Source organism: Mesocricetus auratus, unplaced genomic scaffold (assembly GCF_017639785.1).
Source record: "Mesocricetus auratus isolate SY011 unplaced genomic scaffold, BCM_Maur_2.0 Super-Scaffold_4256, whole genome shotgun sequence".
Lineage (NCBI taxonomy): Eukaryota > Metazoa > Chordata > Mammalia > Rodentia > Cricetidae > Mesocricetus > Mesocricetus auratus.
The window spans coordinates 49,457,143-49,477,487 of record NW_024429182.1 but is presented as its reverse complement, the minus strand read 5'-3'; the positions used below and the strand labels follow the sequence as shown (position 1 = coordinate 49,477,487).

Genomic DNA, 20,345 nt, shown 5'->3' with positions numbered 1-20,345 from the left:
AGAAGGGGAGGGGTTCTAGAAGGCATAGCCTTTTCTCCAAGGGTTCTTTGGCTTCAGTGAATTGCTTTACCTGTCCATCTCCTCCTAGATCATAGACTCTGCATAGAAGCCCCTTCGCATGCACACCATACAGAAGTTTGTTAGAGATGCAGCACTCTCTGGTTCCATCTCAAAGCCCCTGAGTCACAATCTGCATTTTTTCAGTTATGTTTATTGGTTTGCATGTATGTGTGCTTGAATACCACAGTCCACACGCAGAGGTCAGAGGATAACTTTGGGAAGTTAGTTCTCTCCTTCCACCATGTGGGACCCAGGCCTCCAATCCAGTCTTGGCTGCAAGTGCTCTTACCAGCTGAGCCATCTTAACCGGGAATCTGCATTTTAAGCAGGTTCTCTAGCTGAGTCCAGTGTACAACCTAGGTTGAGAGGTTGAGAGGTTGGCTTCAGGTGCTGATGAGGGGAGTTTATTATTGTATACATCTCAAAGCACTGAATCCATTTGTTCATTTGTTTTTTAGGCAGCCCTTGAGCCTTATTTGTACCTGAAGATGACCTTAAACTCCCAATCTTCTTGCCTCCATCTCCCAAGTGCTGAGGTTGCAGGCCCAACTGTGGGTGCTGGGGATTGGACCCAGGGTCTCTTACATGCGAGGCAAGCACTCTGCCAACTGAACTACACTCCAGACCTCTTTACACTTAGTTGAGAATATTCTTGGACACATAAAACTTTAATTTTCGTGAATTTTGATCTTGCCAAATCTAAGGTCACTCCCTGTTTTCTTCTGAGAATTTTATGGTTTTAGCTCATACACTTAGGATTTGACATAGTTTTAGTTCATTTTTGCAGATGGTGTGAGGTAGAGGTCCAAGGGTTTATGCTGCATATGGATACCCAGCATGTCCAGGCAATCTTTGTTGGAAAGCTTTGCTTCCCTCATTGGATAGTTGTTAACGATCATTCTGTGACAGATGCGTCTATTTCTGGAGTCTCTGCTCCATTCCATTGATCTCTGTGTCTGTTCTGAGGCCAATACTACACTTGTTGTTTGTCTGGTTTAGTTTTTCTGTTTCTTTTGCATGTTCACGAATGTGTAATGTGTGTATGTGTGTGTGTGTGTAATATGTATGTATGTATGTGTAATATGTATGTGAGCATGAGTGTGTGCATGCATATTGAGGCCTTAGGCTGATGTCAGTGTCTTCCTCAATAGCTCACTGCTTCATTGACTTAGGCAGGATCTCTTGCTGAACTCAGAACTCGAAGATTCTGGCTAGTCTAGCTAGTCAACTTGTCACAGGGATACCCTGTCTTTGTCTCCCAAGTGTTAGAATGACAGGTGTGTGTTAAGTCTCAAACCCTGGGACACATGGCTGAGGTGCCTATTTAATACATCAAAGCTAACCTGACCATCAGGTTCTCCCAGCATCTCTCAGCCCCTAGCTGTTAGGGGGGTCCTACTGGTTTGAATACCCTCCCTCTACCCTGAACTCTGCAGCCTGTCAGGGGTGGGCTGGGATGCTCTTCCCTGTGTAATGCAAACATTTGGTTACCCACCACTTTAGTATCTTGGGGCCTCCTGGCTCCTGCACCTGGTTCCCCTTTCTCCTCTCTCCCTTCCATTAAACACCTTAAGTGCCATAATCAACTGATCTATGAAAAGGTTTGAAGACCATTATTTATTAAGTATATCTGATTTTAGGCTTAACCTTGAAAACACATACAGGAGGCTAAATAAAGTCTGTCATTACATGAATCACATAACAATTTACAAGTTAGTAGCTTTTTATAAGATTGTGATTTTATAGCTTTAACCCAATTAAATTTGAACTTTAAAAGTTTGAGTTGAAGATTTAATTGAAGATAAACTTTTACCATTCCAGAATATCAGCGTTTTGATCCAAATAGACAGATATTTCTGTGAACCTGAGCAGGACCTCGGGGACTTACAAATCTTATTTATCAAATATACCTTATTTATCAAGCATATGTTGTTATTTAGCTAAATTTTCTAGAGGCTTGATGCTGATCAGTTAGCAAAGACATAAGTAGTTATACATGCACCTTAAATCATCATTTGTTAATCTGAGTAGATTTCTGTCTTAGGTAGGATTTCTATTGCTGCAACAGAACACCATGACTGAAAAGCAAGTTGGGGAAGAAAGTGTTCATTTGGCTTACATTTCCTCTTCACTGTTTATCAACAAAGGAAGTCAGGACAGGAACTCAAACAGGCCAGGAACCTGGAGGCAGGAGCTGATGCAGAGGCCATGGAGGGTGCTACTTCCTGGCTTGTTTCCCATGACTTGCTCAGCCTGTTTTCTTACAGAACTCAGGACCACTAGCCCAGGGATGGTACCACCCACAGTGGGCTGGGTCCTCTCCCATCAATCATTAGTTAAGAAAATGCCCTATAGCTGGATCTTATGGAGGCCTTTTCTCAGTCTCTTTAAGATAACTCTATAGTTTGTCAAGTTGCCATAAGACTAGCCAGTAGAACTTCTGTAGTCTTAAGTTTTTAATCATCATGTATAGGCATCTCAGTCATTTGTCCTAGGGTTTGAGACGTAACAGCATGCATCACCAAGCCCTGTTGTATACAGTGGTAGGCGGTGGGTAGGCAAGATGTCTTGAAATCAAAAAGTGTGAGTTAGGCTCCAGGGGCAAGATGACCTAAGTTTAATCTCCAGAACCCCCAAGTGGAAGGAGAGAACTTATTCCCACAAATTGTCCTCTGATTGTCACACTTTCTCCATGGCATATGTGCACAAACCTTCCCTACCCCACGCCGCAGACCCCAAATAAGCAAATATAAAAGAGAAGTGTGGGTTCTCCGACTTTGGTTATTTAGGATGTGCTTTGGGTTCATGTCTGTTCTGTGATGAAACACCTGAGAGAAGTCCTTTCTGGGAGGAGGGATTTGTTTGGCTTATGATTCCATGTAACAGCCCATCGTTTCCAGGAAGTCAAGGTGGTCAGAATTTGAAGCAGCCGGTCATGTACACAGTCAGGAGTAGAGAGAGAAACGATTTGAGCCAACAGTTGAGCTCTCTTCATCTGCCTTTATGCAGTCCAGGACTCAAACCCAGGGACTGGTGTCTCCTACTTTCAGCCTGAGTCTTCTCACATCAGTTAATATAATCACAAGAATCCCTCACAGGCATGCCACAGGTCAACCTGACCACGGCAGTCCCTCCTGGAGACACTTCTGATGTGATTCTAGATTGTGTCAAGTTGACAATTTCAATGACCCGTTGCGAGGTGCCTTGAAATTCCTAGGGATTTTAGGATCTCCTTGTCATTTCTGAAGACTGACAGTTGGAATTATTGACAGGATGGTTTTGATTGTATAGGTCACTGTATCATGTATATCACATTCGTCTTCCTGTCTGTGAACATGGGATGTCTGTTCATTTACTTAGTTCTCTCTCATTCAACAGTATTTTGCAGTTTTCAATGTGAAAAAAATTTTTTTGAGACAGAGTGTCTCTGGCTGTCCTGGAACTAGTTCAACCAGGCTGGCCTCGAACCCGCAGAAGTGTGCCTGCCTTTGCTTCCCAAGTGCTGTTATTAAAGGCCTGCACCACCATGCCCAGCACAGTGTGTAGGTCTTATCTCTTGGTTAAAAATATTCTCTTTTTGTTCTTTTTTTTTTTTTTTGGTTTTTTGAGACAGGGTTTCTCTGTTGCTTTGGAGGCTGTCCTGGAACTCGCTTTGTAGACCAGGCTGGCCTCGAACTCACAGAGATCCGCCTGCCTCTGCTTCCCAAGTGCTGGGATTAAAGGCCTGCCCCACCAACGCCCGGCCTCTTTTTGTTCTTTAATAGTACTACAACCGGAATTGTTTGCTGACGTCACTTTTGGAATCTTGCAACAGATGGACATGTAACTGCTCTGTAGCTGTCCTTGTTTGTCAGTGTCATGTTTTTGTGTGTTCTGAGTCTTGTGCGTGCTAGACAAGCTGTCTACCACTGTGCTATATCCAAAACCCTTGGTCAGGTGTGGCAAATCTTTCTCTGTAGTGCAAGCTCCCAAATAATGACACAGAGACTTATTAATTATGAAAGTTCAGTTTTAGCTTAGGCTTGTCCCACTAACTCTTATAAATTCAATTAATATATTTATTTTATGTTCTGTCTTGTGGCGCATTACCTCAACTCTTTGTACTTCTCAAGATGCTTTCTCCATGTTTCTCTGGCAACCTGCCTTTCTTCTTCCCTGAGTCCTCTGTGCCTCCAGAAGGCCTGCCTAACCTCTTCCTGCCTTGCCATTGGCCACTCAACTCTTTATTAAACCAATCACAGTGACACATCTTCACACAGTGTAAAGTAATATTCTGCAACAGTCAGGCTGGCCTTGAACTTATGATCCTCTTACCTTATGCCACCACTCCAAGCAACAACTGATGTATTTTTCTTTTCTTTTGGCTTTCAAGATAGAGTTTCTCTGTGTAGCCTTAGATGTTCTGGAACTCTCTCTGTAGACCAGGCTGGCCTTAAACTCAGATCCATCTGCCTCTGCCTCCTGAGTTCTGGGATCAAAGGCATTCAACAATAGAATTTTATGTTTGTTCTTACATTTAGAAAATTCACTGAATTTATCTACAAGTATAACAGATTTTGTGTGACTTTTATTGTGTGTGAGTGTGTGTATGTGTGTGTGAGTGTGTGTGTGTGAGTGTGTGTATGTGTGTGTGAGTGTATGTGTATGTATGTGTGTGTGAGTGTGTGTATGTGTGTGAGTATGTATGTGTGTGAAAGTGTATGTGTGTGAGTGTGTGTATGTGTGTGTGAGTGTGTGTATGTGTGTGAGTGTGTGTGTGTGTGAGTGAGTGAGTGTGTGTGTGTGCGTGTGAGTGCATGTGTGCTTATGTTGTTAACCCAGGACCTTGCACATGCCAGGCAATCATTCTATCACTGAGCTGCATCTCCAGCCCTTGTTGGAAGTAGAGCTTGCTGTTTGGAACAGCACCCCTGTACGGATCCAGGTTGGCCTGGGACTTGCTGTATAGTCCAGGTTTTGAACTTTCAACTTCACGGGCTTGCCTTCCAAATGCTAGGATTCTAGGTATGCAGCACCATGCCAGGCCCCTTCCCTGATACATCGAAGTTTGCCAGGTTTTGTTTCTTGGTTTTTTTCACTTGGATCTCTTGAGTTCTTTTAGTAGTTGTTCTGGGAATCACCTTTACTGCCTTTATCTTGCTTTACTTATTTTTGAAACAAAGTCTTTCCTTGTAGACCAGGATGGCCTAGAACACAGAGATCTACCTGCCTCAGCCTCCTGAGTGCTGGGATTAAAGGTGTGCACCATCACCCCTAGTTCAAATTAATCTTTAGCTATTTTTGAGTTCAAAGTCACCTTGGGTTACATGAGAACCTGTCTCAAAATAAATAAAAATTAAAACGTTTCTGTCACCAAGCTGGGACTCATGCCTTGAACACATGAGCATTTGGGGAGACATGCCAGACCCAAACTACAGCACATGTGTAGATAACTCAAAAGCTCACACAGCCACAAAAACAAAATAACAAAAATCTTTTTTTTGTTTTTTTTTGAGACAGGGTTTCTCTGTATTGTTTTGGAGGCTGCCCTGGAACTGGCTCTGTAGACCAGGCTGGCCTCGAACTCACAGAGATCCGCCTGCCTCTGCCTCCTGAGGGCTGGGATTAAAGGTGTGCACCACCAACGCCTGGCCAACAAAAATCTTAAAACACAGCAGTGAATGGGTTTGTGGTGGTGCATGCTTTTAATCCCAGCACTCAGGAGGTAGAGGCAGGTGGGTCTCTGTGAGTTCAAGGCCAGTCTAGTCTACATATTGAGTTCCAGGACAGCTAAAGCTACACAAAAACCCTGTTTTGAAGAACAAACAAGCAAATAAACACCCCTTCCCCCCCCAAAAAAAACCCCAAACAAACGAACACATCAGTGTTTTGCTTCAGTCCTCCACCCCTCCTTGTTCTCCTCTAGTTTCTGGGACTTACACATCACCATATTTCTAAAAAAATCTGTACTGGTGACTTTTTAGTAATCAGTTTGAGGTATTAGCTATTGGCTTCCTATTTGGTAGATGAAGATGTCGCTCTCTGGGTTAAAACAGGCGATTGGGTGAGAAGATGACCCAGTTGGTAAAGCTCTTGCCTTGCAAGGCAGAGGCCCTGAGCCAGGTCCCCAGGAGCAGTCCTGGAGTCTGCGTTAGAAGGCCAGCGGTGACGCACCAGTGACCTTCCCATGAGTGGGTATGAGGTCATCAGGTCTTCCGTCATTCATTTTGGAATCTTTGCCTGCCTGCCTGCTTGCCTGGAGAGTCTCCTGTAGGCCAGGCACTTCTGCCTTTTTACCTATTTATTTTTAACTTACTGGGTTTGGTTTCCTTCACGTTAGAATGTAGACAGTTTCTGTCTCACCTGATCCCACAGCTGTTTAGCCCCCAAATAAACACACAGAGGCTTATTTTATTATAAACTGTTTGGCCGATGGCTTAGGCTTCTCACTGGCTAACTCTCTCTTAATTATTAACTCATTTCTATTAATCTAAGTATTTCCATGTAGTCTTGGCTTACTGGAGAATGCCCAGGCATCCTTCCTTCTTGGTGGCTACATGACGACTCCCTGGCAGCACTTCTCTGCCTCCTCTCCCCAGAATTCCCCTCCTCTGGTAGCCCCATCTACACTTTCTGCCTGCCTACTGGCCAATCAGTGTTTTATTCATCAACCAATAAGAGAAACATATATACAGAAGGACATCCCCCATCATTAGAAGACTTCTCACAGTTGGTTGATAATCTTTGGTTGCCTGTTTATAGCCAAGAACTGTAGGAATAGAGCTGGCAAGATGGCACTTTCTGCCAAGCCTGATGACCTAAATTAAATCCCCGAGACCCACATGGAAGGAGAGAACCACCTCCCTCAAATTGTCCTCTCACTGACATGTGCACCGTGGCACACATGAACCCCCTCCCCCAATAAATAAAGGTAGTGCAAACCTGTTTGTTTTGCGATAGGGTTTCTCTGCGTAGCCCTGGCTGTCTTAGAACTCCCTCTGTAGATCAGGCTGGCCTCAAATTCGGAGATCCATCTGCCTGTGTTTCCAGAGTGCTGGGGTCAAAGGCCACCACACCCAGGTATAAGAATGATTTTTAAAATTAAAGAACTTTAAGGGGCATAAAGAATAGGATGGGAACTCCAGGACCAGCTTGCGCTAATTAGCAAGACCCAAGACCCTGCCTCCTGTTTCAAAAATAAATAAGATGGGAGCAGGGTGTGGTGACACGCTTGGGAAATACAAGCATGAAGAATAGGAATCCAAGGCTATGCGTCCCTGATTCTGTAGTGAATTTGAGTTCTGCTTGGGCAACACGAGACCACTCTCAATACAAAACAAAACATTGACAAGATGCTCCTATTTTTAAAGTACATTGGAGTTTTTGTTTTGCCTGTGGAATCATGCTGGGTCTCCTGGACTATTGTTATAGACAGTTGTGAGCTGCCGTATGGGTGCTGGGAATTGAACCTGGGTCCTCCAGAAAAGCAGCCAGTGCTCTTAACCACTGAGCCATCTCTCTAGTCCCCTGCACTGTTTGTTTGTTTTTGAGACAGAATTTCTTTGTGTAGCCCTGGCTGTCATGGAACTAGCTCTGCAGACCAGGCTGGCCTTAAACTCAGAGACCTGCCTGACTCTACCTCCCGAGTGCTGGGATCAAAGGCATGTTCCATACACTGTTCTTAGCCAGATGGTTTCACTACTCTTAGGCTTCTTTCTCAGGTTGGCCAGAGTCCCAAAGAGGGCTGTTTGGGGGGTAAAGGTCTGACAGTCAAGTGAGAGAAGGTGTGTGTGTGTGTGTGTGTGTGTGGCGGTGGTGGTGGTGGTTGGATCTCAGGGTTCAGCATGCCTACAATTGGTAAACTCCCTAAGGTAACCACGGGTCCAAAGACACTGTTTTACTGTCTCCAGAGAGTAATTTTCAGTCTTTGTAGGATTCAGAAAGGGCAACTTCCCAGTGGCATGAGGGGAACAGACTCAGTGATCCAATTGCTTCTCAGTTTGCTTGGAACCAGTGCTCCATGCTTAGGCTGTTATTGCAAATGCAGACGGCTCTGTTGCTGCCAAGTCCTGGCATCCTGCTTCCCAGCTCTGTCCATTAGTCTGCTGATACTCAAAGCCTGTTGATATTTGTCCCCTGATGGCAGATTCATCTAATTACTCCTTGCAGCTCTTACAGTTTTTGCTTTAAATATTTTATTAGGTTTCTATTAATTTGGGACTTTTTGATGAATTTAAGTTCTATTTTAATTTTTTTTAATTCCTTGACAGTTTCATACATGTACATAATGCATTTCAGTCATTTCTACCTCGTTCTCCTCTCTTGTGCCCCTCCTTCTCCTTCCTAGAAAGTTGCCCTGCAGCTTCCATGCCTTCTTTTTGTGTGTGACCCACTGTGTTTAGTTAGGGTTGCTTGCATGAGCACTGGTGGGAGGTTATTCACTAGGGTGTAGGTAACTTATCAGTGGCTACACTACTGGAGAGAATTGCTCCTTTCTCCCTCAGCAACCATCAGCTACCCATCAGGGATGGGTGGGACATCGTAAGTACTACCATCTTAGACGAAATGTTGAAGGGCCCATTCTTGTTCAGGTAACTGTGAGTTCATGAGTACATGAGCTGTGCCGTGCCCAGAAGTCAAAGGTCTCGGCACTCTTCACAGCTCTTACATTTGTACATAGCCTCCAGAGATTCGATTCTCTCTTGCTGTGTCTAATTTGTTATTTGACTCCTTATTTTGAAAACATAAATATTCACTTGGCCATTTAAATTATTTTTCTGTTCCTTTATGATTTCCTGTTGCTTATTAACCTTAAATTCATGTATAAGCTTTCTGTTTTGCAAAAAGGAGTCTAATATCAGGAGGCCTAAGGCACCCAGCTCTGCTTGTAGGCTGCTTCTGCTGGCCCTCTTACATCTTTATCTGCTGGTGATCTCGGATTGACAGCTCTTTGCTCATTGTTGACTAATGGGAATTCTGCATGAATAAATTCAGATATTTTCTTCCAAAGATTCACATATAGTTCTTTCAAAGGCTGTCACCAATATAGAATACTGTGGCTCTCCTTAAGGGCTCTGGGTGCATGTAGCTGCTCCACATTCAGCCCCCACCCTCTCTGCTTCATCCTTACTTTCTTTGGAAGGAAGGAGATGGCTTTTGGAGATCTTGGCAGACAAGGCCTCCAAGAATCCTGACCTCTCTCTAGGATTTATTTGTTTGTTCAGAGTCACATTACATTGCACAAGCTGGTCTTCAACTCTGGGCTTCAGTCAACCTCCTGTCTCAAGTAGCTGGAATCACAGATGCGCTCTACCAGGCCTGCCTTAGCGTGTTCATTTTCAGTAACAGCAGGGCTCCTCATTGCTTCAAGTCCAACACATTATGAGGAACAACTACCATGGTGATTCTACATGCATCTCTAGGTGCCTTCTTGCTTTGGAGACAGGATCTCAGGAAGCCCAGGCTGACCTTAGACTTACGTAGCCAAAGCTGACCCTGAAGAACTCCTCATCTTCCTGCCTCTACCTCCCAAGTGCAGGGATTACAGGCCTACATGGCCAAAGCTTGGCCCTTAGTGCTATCCTTTTGACATGAAAATGCAGTCACATCACACATCTGCCTAAATCTCCCACTGACTTCCCCCCCATCCTTATGTAGAAAGTCTAAACTCAGGATATACCCCCCCCGTCACCCCCACAATCTAATCCCTAATTCTCACATTAGCCCATATCATCTAATAATTCCCTTCCCTCTCCTAAACCCCTTCCTTCAACATTTTTTTCTGGACTCTAGGTCCAGGTTAGGAATTGCTGGGTAATCCTCCAGAGTGCCACACTTCCCTTATCCGGGTGTCTTCAACAGAGTGTTCCAGTCAGCTGTCTGAATCTCATCTCCTACACACCTCCACCTCTCAAGTTGTACTCCATGAATGGAGAGATGCTGTCTTCACCACTGGCATGTCACCCTCCAGTGTCAGGTCACATTAAATGACAATGATTGTCTGCTGGGCGCCAGTGTTTCTCTCATTGATTCTTGTGAATTCTTGCTATGTTAAAGGTGTGACCCCTTTGCCGTTGGCTGAGCTTATTTGCCTTTTAGAGTTGGTTATTTTTGCCATGGGTGATGAGGGTGAGGAAAACTTCTCAGTGTTAATATGAACACATCAGTTGATTCTCTTCAGTCTCTAGCCTGTCCACTACTCTCAAGTTGACCAAGTCTTCTCACTGGAGATCTGATGAGTAAGTGATCACTTCTATTTTCTGCTGCCAGCAGGGACTGGATCATTCTGCTCTCTTGCTAATTGAATGAACGAATGAATGAATGAATGAATGAATGAATAAAACAAAATGTAAACAGTGCTCCTAAGAGCATTTAGCTTGGCCTCTGAGGCTCCAAGCCTGCTATCTCTTCCCAGTCTTTTCTGGAAGTCACCTTCCTGCTCCCCCCAACACACACACATTGAGCCCAAGCTCCAGGTAAGATGAAGGGTCTGCCCCCCCCAGATGTATTTTCTTTTGCTACTCTCGAATGTGCTGGTCCCTAAACACAAAATGCCGTGTTTCTAAGATCTTTAAATCTTGCATATTCCTCGAGCTCAACTGTTTCTAACAAGCCTCACTTTCAGCCCTCAGGAGCTTGAGACAGGTGTTGCCATGAGGTCGAAGCTAACCAGGTTTCACAGTAAGACCTTGTTGCAGAAAAACAAGAAACTTGGGCTGATAAGATGGCTCAGTGGGTTAAGGGTGCTTGCTGATAAGCCTAACCACCTGAGTTCGATTCCTGGGACCCTCGGGTGGAAGGAGGGAACTGACCCTCTAAAATAGTTCTCCCACCTGTGGCATGTCCCCTCCAAACTAAATAAATGTGGAAACAAAACAAAAACAGAGACAGGGCTGGGGATGTAGCTCAGTTGGTAGAGGGCTTCCCAACATGCATGAAGCCCTAAATTTATTCCTTAGCACACGCAAACTGGGTTTGGTGTTGCATGCTTGTAATCCCAGCACTACAGGAGTTCAAGGTCATCCTCAGTTACATAGCTGAGGCTAGCCTGGGCTACATAAAACCTCACCCCTCTTTTTGGAAAGGTGAACCGTGAGATGAGGAAGTGAGCTTTCCAGCGTCTCCACTTGTTTGCTATTAGCTTATCCTTTAGAATTCCCAGTGTCTTCATCCCCACCCCTTCTGCTAAAGATGAAACTTGGTGCCAGGCGGTGGTGGTGCATGCCTTTAATCCCAGCACTCGGGAGGCAGAGGCAGGCAGATCTCTGTGAGTTTGAGGCCAGGCTGGACCAACAGCCTCCAAAACAATACAGAGAAACCCTGTCTCATAAAAACCAAAAAAAAAAAAAAGAAAGAAAGAAAGAAAGAAAGAAAGAAACTTGGGGTCTTATGCAGACTAGGAAGACACCTGGATAAGGGAAGTGTGGCACTCTGGAGGATCACCCAGCAATTCCTAACCTGGACCTAGAGTCCAGAAAAAAAATGTTGAAGGAAGGGGTTTAGGAGAGGGAAGGGAATTATTAGATGATATGGGCTAAATGTGAGAATTAGGGATTAGATTGTGGGTTGTGCCCTCCAGAAACCAATTCCCACCGTTAAAGCATGAACCAAAAGCAATGAGGACCAAATTAGATGGGTGTGACATCCTATGTTAGTAGGTTAGTTGTCTTTCCTTGAAGGTCTGAATGGCTCTCAAACTCCTCCATCAGGTGGGTGAGCTTTCCCTCTGGGCAGATTTCATCTCTGGGAACCAGCCCAGGCCCCAGGAGCACCTGGATGTGTTACACACACCTGTTTGGCCTGAAGTAATCCCCTCCTTCCTTTCCCTCTGTCTGAGCTCCAGCATTTTCCTCAGTCTCCATATTAAGTCTTCATATTAAGCATCCAATACCCCCAACCGTCAGCATCCTCAATACAAAGGAATTAAATGAAAGATAACCCTAACCCATTTTAAGGTGGGTAAACTGAGGCTCAAACTAGCATTGTTATAGTTGGGTCTAGAGCTTGTGTGTTTTCAAAGCCAGAGCAAAGGTTTCCTCATGAGGTCCTGGGATTGGGGAGTGCTAGAGAGGGGAACAAAGCCTGGACCACAGAGCAGGAGATGGGGGAAGGTGTCCTGGCTCTCAGAGCCCCTCCCTTGGCCCACAGAGCAGTTGATGGCACACTCTTAGAGGCCACCCTGGCACTTAGCATCTACTGTTTTGTGAAAATAGAATACCATATACTAGAGACTGTCTCTTCTGTGTCTTTTGAGAAAGATTAAGATGATGTGTGTCTCTAGGGCTCAGGATCCCTGGACAGTAAGAACTGCACGTTTAGATCAGGAGACCTGGTTCAGTTTTAGGTCTAACTAAGCTTGCTGTGTCCACTTAGGCAAACCCTAGCTGTCCTATCTATAAAATGAGAGGCTGTGGGATGGAAAGATCTGTGCTAATGTGAGCTTCACATTCTTAGAATTCTCCAAGAGCTGTTCCTCACCCAGCCCTGCCTGAGTCCAGACTGTCCCCAGGGTCTGACTTCATCACTGGCCTGACCAAATCTTTGACACCATACAGCTGCCTCCACCAGCCATCCGGCCTTTCCCTAGGATCCTGGCCAGGCTTCAGAGCTGCAGTGGAACAGGGGCGGCAGGCAGTCATCTCTGTCAGGCCTGAGGGCACAGGGACTGGGGTGTCCAGGCCTGTGTTTGAACTCCCCCAGTCTCTTCCCTCTCCTTGGAGCCAGCGTCCTTCTCTCCCTCCCTGGTGAAATCTGAGCTCGGGGATCCAGGGAGAATTCTGGCAGCAGAACATTCCATCCAGTTGTCCAAACACTGCACAGCTGGCGGAGGGAGGGGCAGCCAGAGGAGGCCTCAGGAGCCTAGAGGTTGTGTTGTTTTCATGGAAATGAGGGAGACCTTGCTAGGGGAGTAGGGGGGTCCTGTGGGGTGTGTGTTCAAACCCTGGCTGCCTGGAAAGGCTCACGGGACAAGGTAGACAAAGCAGTTCCCCCGCTCACACTTTCCTGGGCCTGCTTGCCCAAGGTCACTCTGTGACTCTCCTGCAGAAGTAGACCCATCTACCTCAGAGCCTGCCCAGCCAGGTCTGGGCAGCTACCTCTTGCCTTGGGAGTCTTCCCTCGTGACCAGACTCCAGGCTCAACCTCAAGCCATAAGGGGAGGGCAGGTAGGGACGGGTATGAAACAAGCAGCCCCAGAGAGACTAGATGACAGCTCTGTTGCCAGCTGGCCCGTTCTCAACAGTCTCCTGGTGCCCACTCAGCAGTGACCCTGGATGACTCTTCAAGCCTCAGTTTCCTGATTTGCAAGTGGAGAGGGTTAACCCCTTATTGGCTCTGGCAAAGGACTTCACAGACCCTCTCTTCTAGGCAAATGCCCAGAGAGCATCTTGTTTCTTTGTGAGGTCCCCAGCACCTCTGACTCAGTTTCTCCACTGTGGGTCACCCCCCCATGCCTTCCCCCCCACTTCCAGGCCAGGGTGGGTCAGGGTGGTAGGAGATGCACACACCCTTTCTGCACATCCTGTTTTCTGCTAATGGTTTCCAGGTGAGGCCTTGGTTGGCCTGCAGAGGAAGGTGGGGGCACTGGAGAATTTAGTAGGGGGATGAGCAAGAAGCAAAAACAGGAAGGGGGTGGGAGCAGGCCATGGAAAATTCACAGCCAGGAAACCCTCTGCCAGCATCTGGCTTACATTAGGCTAAGCAGGCCTCATAGCCCAAAGCTGAGCAAAGATACTGTTATCCGCTGGCCGACCGGCTGGGCGGGGTGTGACACTGGTGCGGAGGGGCCCAGAAGGACCCAAAGGCTGACCAGAGACAATAGTGAAAGTGGAAGAGGAGGAGTTAGGGCAGGCCTTCCATGAAGGCTACTACTGTCTCCCATAGGAAGAATAGCTTCTATTTTATAGACAAGGGGCTGAGTCCCAGAGAGGCTAACTGACTGCTCCAAGGTCACACAGTCAAGGAAGAAATCTTTTCCATTTTGAAAGGGACAAAATGGAATGGAAATTGAAGTTAGTTGTAAGGATTAGGTGTGTATCTTGCATGCATCATGCAGCTTTTGTCTTGCCTGCCCAAGGCTCTGGCTTCAATCCCAGCATTACCACAACCACCCTGCTCAGGAGAAAGAGAGAGGGGAACTTGATGGACAACGTTTGGAAAGAAAAGACAATGGCAGTTAACTGGATATGCCTTAGAGGCTGACAGTCCATTTTGTGGAAACCGAGGCACAGAGAGGCTGAAACTACATTTAATTGCTCTTTAGTGACGGTAGTTAAAGGGCTTAAGGGGCTACTGAGTACCTCTCCAAAGTCAAATAAGCGACCAGTGCTAATAGGACCAGGTTGGATGGGCTCTGCCCGATGTTTCAGCCAGGGAGGACAGGGAACAGGCAGTCTCTATGGGCTTGGAAGCCCTGGGCATCAGCCAGGGGGATAGCTTCCCTCCTGCTCCCAGGTAGAGCTTGTCCAGCTCACAGCCCACAACCCAGGAAGGAGGCCCATGTCTTCCGCTGCTCGATGAGCCTCAGGAGTTAATAATTAAGGGTTTAAGAAGATAGAAGGCTGTCTGGGAGGCCCCGCCTGGCCACTGGGCTGCTGCTCCTGAGAGATAGCAAAGGTTAGTATGAGACTCTGCCTGGCGTGGAGAGGCAGGCTCTGCCACTCGCCCTCCGGGTGGTGTGCAAAGGGACCTCAGTCTGGCTCCTAGACATGGAAGCCTCTGAGGAGCCCAGGCAGTGCCCTGCCCGGGGATCATGCCCAGTGTTCTTGGCCATGAGCTCAGGCACTGTCCGCTATGCCCCATCAGGTTTGGGTCCTGTACCTGAGAGGAACTGTAGAGAGGAGCCCTGGAATGCAAACAGGTGAGCTCTGGTCTTGGGACACTGAGAGGAGGTGGGGGGATGGGTCTTTCCCCTCTGCAGGGACATGGGGGTCAGAATGGGCTATTTTGGAACAGGAAGAATTCCAGGAGCTTCCTATAAGGTGGGCACTCAGCGAGGAGTCCTGATTGTCTGGTCCAGCTGGAGGGTCAGACTAAGGTAGAAACGGAAGTTCAGAGAGGGCAAGATACTCATGGTGGGTCACAGCTAGAAACAGACCTAACTGCTGTCCAGGCTGGCTCCTGAGGCTCAGCCTGGGGTCTGGGACTAAGGGTAACGATCTGGGGAAGGGAGAATGGACAGAAGGCGGTGGTGTGGAAGGAGGGGGAGATGAGGCTTTCAGTGGTTAGTGACATGGACACATCTTTAATTTTTCCCACCCACTGGCTCGGCCAGGCACCTAGTAGATGTTCAGCAACTGTTGGATGGCTGGCTGTACCTAGCCGCAGCTTCCAGCAGGACCAGTGGCTCTGGGTTGTCTCTTGGGAAAACTGCTGTAAATCGATTCAACCTCACCACCCCTGGCTGTGTGACATCAGGCAGGTTCCTTAACTTCTCTGAGTCCATCCCTTTCCAGTGGCACAGAAGGGTTCCCTGTGCTGCCCAGAGGAAAGTGTGTGGCTTGGGGGTTCACAGAGTCTAGATGTATAGATGACAGGATATTTTTGGTTAGTAATTGCATGTCAATGCTCTTAGGGTGATGACCGCACACTTGTCCTCCGAGGCCTCCCTCAAGGGCTCCCAGGGTGAGGCCTCTCTCTCTGGCACTGTAGACCTTGCTGACACCCCCTTCCCTTTATCTCTCTCTAATCCCACTGCCATAATTTATCTTTGCCCTGGCTTTGAAAGACTTGGAAAGCAAGGACCCTGTCCTGGACTCTTTTTGTGTCATCTTTTCCTCCTTCCCCTGGATAATGACCAGAACAAGGAGCAGGAAACCAGCATTTGCTCAAGGCTTAGCTGGTGAAGGGTTCAAGTCAACAAAAATATGTTGACATCTGTTTTGGGCCAGCCCCTAAACTGGACGGGGCTGGGTGGAGGAATTTAGTTCCAAGAAAGGTTTGGCCCTTACCCAGGAGATGTCATACCCTGATAGATACCTTCCCCACAGAGTGAAGGATACAGAGACCTGGGATGAGAGCTCGTCAAGGTGAGAAGGATGCTTTGGAGGGTTGCCCTGGTTCTTCATGCCATAAGATGCTAGCCATGGGAAAAGACATGGATTCCAGCCTGGCTTCACTCACCAAGTGCTTGTTCCTATACATTATTTTCTATTTAAAATATTTGCATGTGTGGGATGTGTACATTCATGCAGGTGCCCTCAGAGGCCAGAAGAGGGCTTAGGGTCCCCCAGAGCTGGAGTCAGAGGAGGTCATCAATTGCCTAATGTGGGTTCGGGAACCAAACTTGGGTCCTCTGCAAGAGCAATGCATGCCCTTACTGGCGGAGTCATCTCTCCAGCCTAACTCGTTTTTATTTGAAAGCAACACTGAGTTAGTGAAGCCGGGTCCTAGGCAAGTTGAGGCTCTGGCATTAGAGGCCCTTGAAAGCAGGCCTCTCACCTATGATCCACCATACTGGATTCCATAAGTCAAGCATGGTCACAGCCACTGAGGAAGTTAAGGGAGGATCATTTCAGTCCAGAAGCTGGAGATCAGCCTAGGAAATATATGACTCACACCCACTGAGAAGAGGGGATTAAGGGAGAGGGAGAGAAGGAGAGAAGGAGAGAGGGAGGGAGGGGTTCCAGCCTGGAGGATCTCCTGCTTTTGCAGGGTCCTTAGCTCAGAAGGGGCAGCAGAATGTCTCTTTATGTGGATGGATGAATGAGATGTGTTCTCTCTCAAAAGCAGATCCAGCCTGTGGGAGCTGGTCCTAGCAGAACTCCAGGAGGGATTGGCTATGGGCTCTTCTCATTGGATCCATCATAAACTGAGACTAAACCGCATTCAGGGCAGTGGTCGGGGGCCAGGGTAAAAGCAGGCCAGAGGAACTGAGGGACCGTTGGCCAGGGATTCAAGTTTTTTACAGATCTGTTTTTTTGTTTTTGTTTTTGTTTTTGTTTTTGTTTTTTTGTTGTTGTTGGGTTTTTTTTGGTTTTACGAGACAGGGTTTCTCTGTATTGTTTTGGAGGCTGTCGGTCCAGTCTGGCCTTGAACTCACAGAGATCCACCTGCCTCTGCCTCCCGAGTGCTGGGATTAAAGGCGTGTGCCACCACCGCCCGGCCAGATCTGTTTTTAAATACCTGGATTGACAGGTGATTGTGAGGCTGGTGGAGAGTTTAGGATTGCTGGAAAGGCTGGGATGAACAGAGTTCAGAGGTACATGGAGAGGGCCCTGGAAAACAAAATTGTTAATTTGGGTCAAAGTAGTGCTTTCTTGGGTTAACCCTTCAACGAATGGGACTAGTCTGGGGTCTCCCCCACTCCATTCCCATAAGTCCAGTGTCACACAGGGACTGATGCAGAGCTCTGAGCTCCAGAGTCAGGTAGCACAGCTAGAAGTTTGAGTGTGTAGGAGGTGTCTGGCCGCTTGGAGTGACAATCTGCGGGAGAATCATAGCTGAGACCCTCGGGAGCCATTGTAGGTTCTCAAGCAAGAGTGGCCCAAAAATGAGGGGCACAGAGTGACTGGGAAAGGCCGAGGCCAGCTCTGGCTGAGAGATGATGGGCCAGTTCTGCCCTCACTCAGCGGTATCCCCATCACTACACAGCTAGAGGGACAGGGCTGGGCTGGCAGAGGGGCGGGGCCGGGCACGTGGCCTGGGGCCGCCTCTCGAGCACGTGATCCGCCCAGGGCAGGGGAAGGACTGGGGTGGGGCGGAGTCGCGAACCTTGGCGGCCAGCGGGACAAACCGGCGGGGGAGCGATTGACAGAGCAGCTCTGGTGCCGGGGCAGAGTTGGCTGTGCGCGTGGACTCGGCTGCGGCAACGCAGAGAGCGGGGCATCGGGATGTGGAGCAGGTAGGACCCCGCACGCCAGTGTCTCTGCGCTCGGTCTGGGCCGCGCTGGCCTCCTGGGGTGGGAGAACTGGGGTCGCCGCTGTTGTTTGCACCCCACTTGGGAGATGATCTGTACTCCCAGCCCTGCCTGCAGCGGAGGGGAGTATTGTACTGTGAGGACACGCTGCTGCCTGAGAACTGAAAGGATACTGACGGGACCGATCTTAGTTGCCCGAGGGTGGGAAGGTGACAGCGCCAACTCCTCCTAGCTCCAATGGAGCGCAAGAGAGAAGTGGGGGGCGGGGGGAATGAGTGGTAGTATGTATATCCCAAAGTAAATCTGGGGCACGCATTTTAAGGAGGGAACACCCATGAACTCTGGGAAAGCAGTGCCATTGAGAAAGCTAATTGTGTCTCTCCAAGGTCCCTGGCTAGTTCACTGGAACCTTCTGACTCAAGATGTGAGATGATGGGTCTGTGCTGATCTGAAGCCTGTAGAACAGCACAGATCTTGAGACTTGGGTGAGCCCTCTCCACATCCTTCACCCAAACTCACATCTGTTAGGGCCATTGGTCCTTAAGGCTGATTCCTGCTCCTGGTCAGTCTAATAGGAGGTCCTGCCCTGTGTCCACAAAGCTGAGATCCTTTCTTGAATATAGGCAAATACCTTCTCCCTGGCCTGGAAAGACTGGAGGGGGAGGGGGCAGCTGTCGTATCAAGGACTGTCCCAGGATAAGAAGGACAAAAGCCCCCAGAGAGGGGAACAGGTGAGATCTATTTACTCTCATGGGCCCCAGCTGAGCTTGGCCTGGGGGCTAGGGGAGAAATGGAGCTTCCATTCCAGCCAGGGTACCAAACCCGAGCTCGTGCGAGCTGTGGACAGGCTAGGATCTCTTAGAGGGAGCAGAAGTCAGCCTGTGTTTGTTGGAATTTCACTCCAGGAAGAGAAACTAGCTAGGATCTTTTAGAGGGAGCAGTAGTCAGCCTGTGTTTGTTGGAATTTCACTCCAGGAAGAGAGACTAGCTAGGCTTGGAAAGTGTCTGGGGTGAGTTCCTGGTGCCTGCAACGGTTGAGGCACTCCTGCTTGGGGATGCATGGGTTTGGTTTGTCTGAGGCTGTCTGTTTGAGGAGCAGCCTGGTCTGAAGGAAGTTGTGAACCTTCATGCTGGGTGGGCTGAGGCAGTTGCTGTATGACCCTAAAGGTGCAAGTCTCCTTCTCTGGGCTGGGGCCCGCTGGAGCTGTGTGTGTGTGTGTGTGTGTGTGTGAGACACATGGGGAGTCAGAGGGGATGCCAGGTGTCTTGTCTCTCTCCACTGTATTCCCTTGAGTGGGGATCTCTTGCTGAACCTGGAACTTGCTTTTCAGCTACACTGGTAGCTAGCATACCCTGGCGATTCTTATGGTGCTGTGTCCCCTCACAGTGTTAGGCTTGCAGGTACATATGGCCAACTGGAAGCTGAACCCAGGTCCTCATGCTTATGCAGGAAGCAAATCCAGGGTTTCTGGGGCTAAACTTCCTGCCGTAGGATGGACTGAGCTATCACTCTTGGGTGTTTGTTAACGGCAGGGTCCTGAATGGGAATGAATGGAAGTGACTGGACCCTGTAGGAGCCAGGAGTAGAGCTCCTTCTTGGGGTTCCAGAGCATAAACCTCACATGGCATAGGTTGGCCTCAAACTCCCTGTATAGTCAAGGATGGCCACCTCTCTCCATTTTCCAAGGACTGGGATTCAGGCATGCGACACAAGGCCTGTTTTATGCAGTGCTGGGCTTGGAATCCCGAGCTTTGCAAGTGCTGGGCTCCACTAAACTGAAGCTCCAGCCTCAGTCTCACCTTTGTGTTGCTTTGTTTTTGGATGCAGGCTCTTGCCATGTAGAGTAGGCTGACCCAGAACTCTTTAAAAAACTTATTACTGTGCAGGGTGTGTGTGTAAAATGGGAGAGGGAGCACACGTGTTGAGGTCACAGGACAACTTTATGAAGTTGGTACTCTCCTACTTTTACATGGGCTCTAGGAAATGAGCTAAGGCTCCCACACTTGTACAGCAAGCCCTCTTCCTCACTTAGCCATCTCGCTGGCCCTGGCCTAGAATCCTTGATCCTCTTGTCTTAGCCTCTCACCTCACTTTAAGGGGCTGATCCTCCACTCCCACACCCACCCCATAATGGGCTTCTCCATTTCCGATAGCTCCATAGGCCTCTGGTCTCGGTGGCCAAGCCCACTCTAGATGATGAAGTGAGGATGGTATTTTGAGATTTCTGCACCTAACATAATCCTGGGCACTTTATATTTGTTCATCAGAATCCAGATTCTGGGTTTGGTCTCACTGAGCAGCCTCATAACATTGGTGTGACCCTCTGGTCTCACATTCCCCACGGCAGGGGACTAATTAGACCCATCTCTAGGGAGGACTGCTGAGAAAAAAAGTTGACCCAGCCATCTTGGTGTCAAGAGCCATGCTTTTGCCCCAGGCTAGTGACTTGG

General features: G+C 48.1%; 1 protein-coding gene across 4 annotated transcripts in view; it reads left to right on the top strand.

Annotated features, from left to right (window-relative positions):
• Rab3il1 (RAB3A interacting protein like 1) overlaps positions 1-20,345 on the top strand; it is a 39,641-nt gene that overhangs the window by 883 nt on the left and 18,413 nt on the right. Inside the window, exon 1 of one of the 4 annotated variants that reach the window (XM_005063855.4) lies at positions 14,745-14,896. The exons of the other annotated variants lie outside the window; for them this stretch is intronic. Coding sequence (XP_005063912.2) covers positions 14,745-14,896 — 152 coding nt within the window. Of the gene's footprint in view, positions 1-14,744; positions 14,897-20,345 lie in introns of those variants that run through there. 4 annotated transcript variants of the gene reach the window in all.